The 1,526-nt window shown below is 38.1% G+C and overlaps 1 protein-coding gene across 1 annotated transcript in view; it reads right to left on the bottom strand.

Annotated features, from left to right (window-relative positions):
- Positions 1-392: 392 nt before the first annotated feature.
- LOC100966430 (cysteine-rich secretory protein 2) overlaps positions 393-1,526 on the bottom strand; it is a 17,570-nt gene continuing 16,436 nt past the window's right edge. The window contains exon 7 of the mRNA XM_012813505.2: positions 393-560. Within this exon, the coding sequence (XP_012668959.1) occupies positions 433-560 (128 nt within the window). The 3' untranslated portion in view covers positions 393-432. The remainder of the gene's footprint in view (positions 561-1,526) is intronic.

The following is a 1,526-nucleotide window of genomic DNA, read 5'->3' as shown; positions in this document are numbered from 1 at the left end:
TTCATTCTTCACACAGGGGAAACGTCCTGGAGCAGGAATGGCAATGATTTTACAGATTTCGTTTCTAGCATGGTGTTTCAGGAATCACACAATTTGCCATTGTGCTCCCAAATTCTTATGACTTAAAATTTATGGCTATACAATTTCCAAATCCTTGACTTGTTTCAGTTCATTACATTTAAAGTGCTATGTTTGTATCAAAGTTCAAAGTTGTCATGTTAGAGTATGCAACTTTCGTAAATCAACGTGTGAGAGAAATTTCTCTAAAGAGCCCCAAGAAAGAGATGTGTTACTGTTTGGAATTCAACTTGAGATGCATTGCTGTTTGGAATTCAACTTTTAACTAACATGCCTACAATTTCCCCCTAGTATGTGTCGATTAAATGATGTAGCCCTTCGCTGTGGAGTCCTTCACAATGTACACTAGGCGTGTTAGTAAATTTTGTTTTCACATAGGCAAGTAGCTTTGCACTTTTCCTTGAGCAATTCATGTTCACAGCCAGCTGAGCTCTTCAACTGAGCGCAGTTACTAAGGAGATCTTCATACTGGCAACTATTGGCTGTAACAAAAACAGAGTATCAGTATCATTTTCCTTGCTAGCAGCAGGAAAAAAGTGCATTCGAGAGGGGGTAGGAGTGAACCAACAAGATATCATCACTTATAATATGATGTGTTTTTCCTTTTTCAAGGGACACACAAGGTGTCTTAAATTGAGCTCACTGATTAATCTATAACCTTTGAAATTCTAAATTTATTGGTATGTTTCTAAAATGAACTGACCCACTTTGCTCCCTCAGCGAGCAGAGTGAAACTGAATGTAATGAAATCTTTCTACACCTGCAGAGTCCAATATGGGACCTACCAGCCAGATGTAGATATTCAAATTTAAATTAAATTAAAAAATTCTGTTTCTTACTCTTACTAGCCACCTTTCAAGTGTACAGAGGGTACATGCGACCAGCAGCTAAACTTCCAAGTACTTGTTGACAGAGAACATTTCCATCACATCATACTACTGGACAGTATGACTTTATATGCCAATGTTTTCCTTCTGGAGTAAATGATCTTTCTGGGTGGATAGAGATGTCAAACTAGGACCATATGCTCTTTTTCCTTCTGATGTTTCTACCAGGAAGCTCCCCCAAGGTCCCAAACTCATCATATTATTTAGCCGCAAGACTGAAAATCTTGAGTACGGTCTTCCTGCACCGTTCCCACAATCTCAGGGAAAGAGCATTTCCACTGCTCAGTGAGTAAGGGTAGGAACTGGAATCAACCACCGCTGTTTCCTCTCTTCTTTTGAGCAACACTCAACCAGCACAGCTAACAAACTCACTACCCATTCCACTTTTTCTCTCTCAAACCTGTCCATTTTTTAAGTACTGTAGTAAAAACACATCTTTTAAAAAAGTTTTATATTATTCATAATTAACACGTAATAATTGTACATATTTATGGGATACAAGGGGATGTTTCAAAAAATGTATACACTGTGATCAAATCAGGATAATTAGCACCTCCATCA

Source organism: Otolemur garnettii, unplaced genomic scaffold (genome assembly GCF_000181295.1).
Source record: "Otolemur garnettii isolate 467f Iridium unplaced genomic scaffold, OtoGar3 scaffold00269, whole genome shotgun sequence".
In the NCBI taxonomy this organism is placed as follows: Eukaryota; Metazoa; Chordata; class Mammalia; order Primates; family Galagidae; genus Otolemur; species Otolemur garnettii.
Note: the sequence above shows the minus strand (reverse complement) of the source record. Positions and strands in the feature narration are given on the sequence as shown.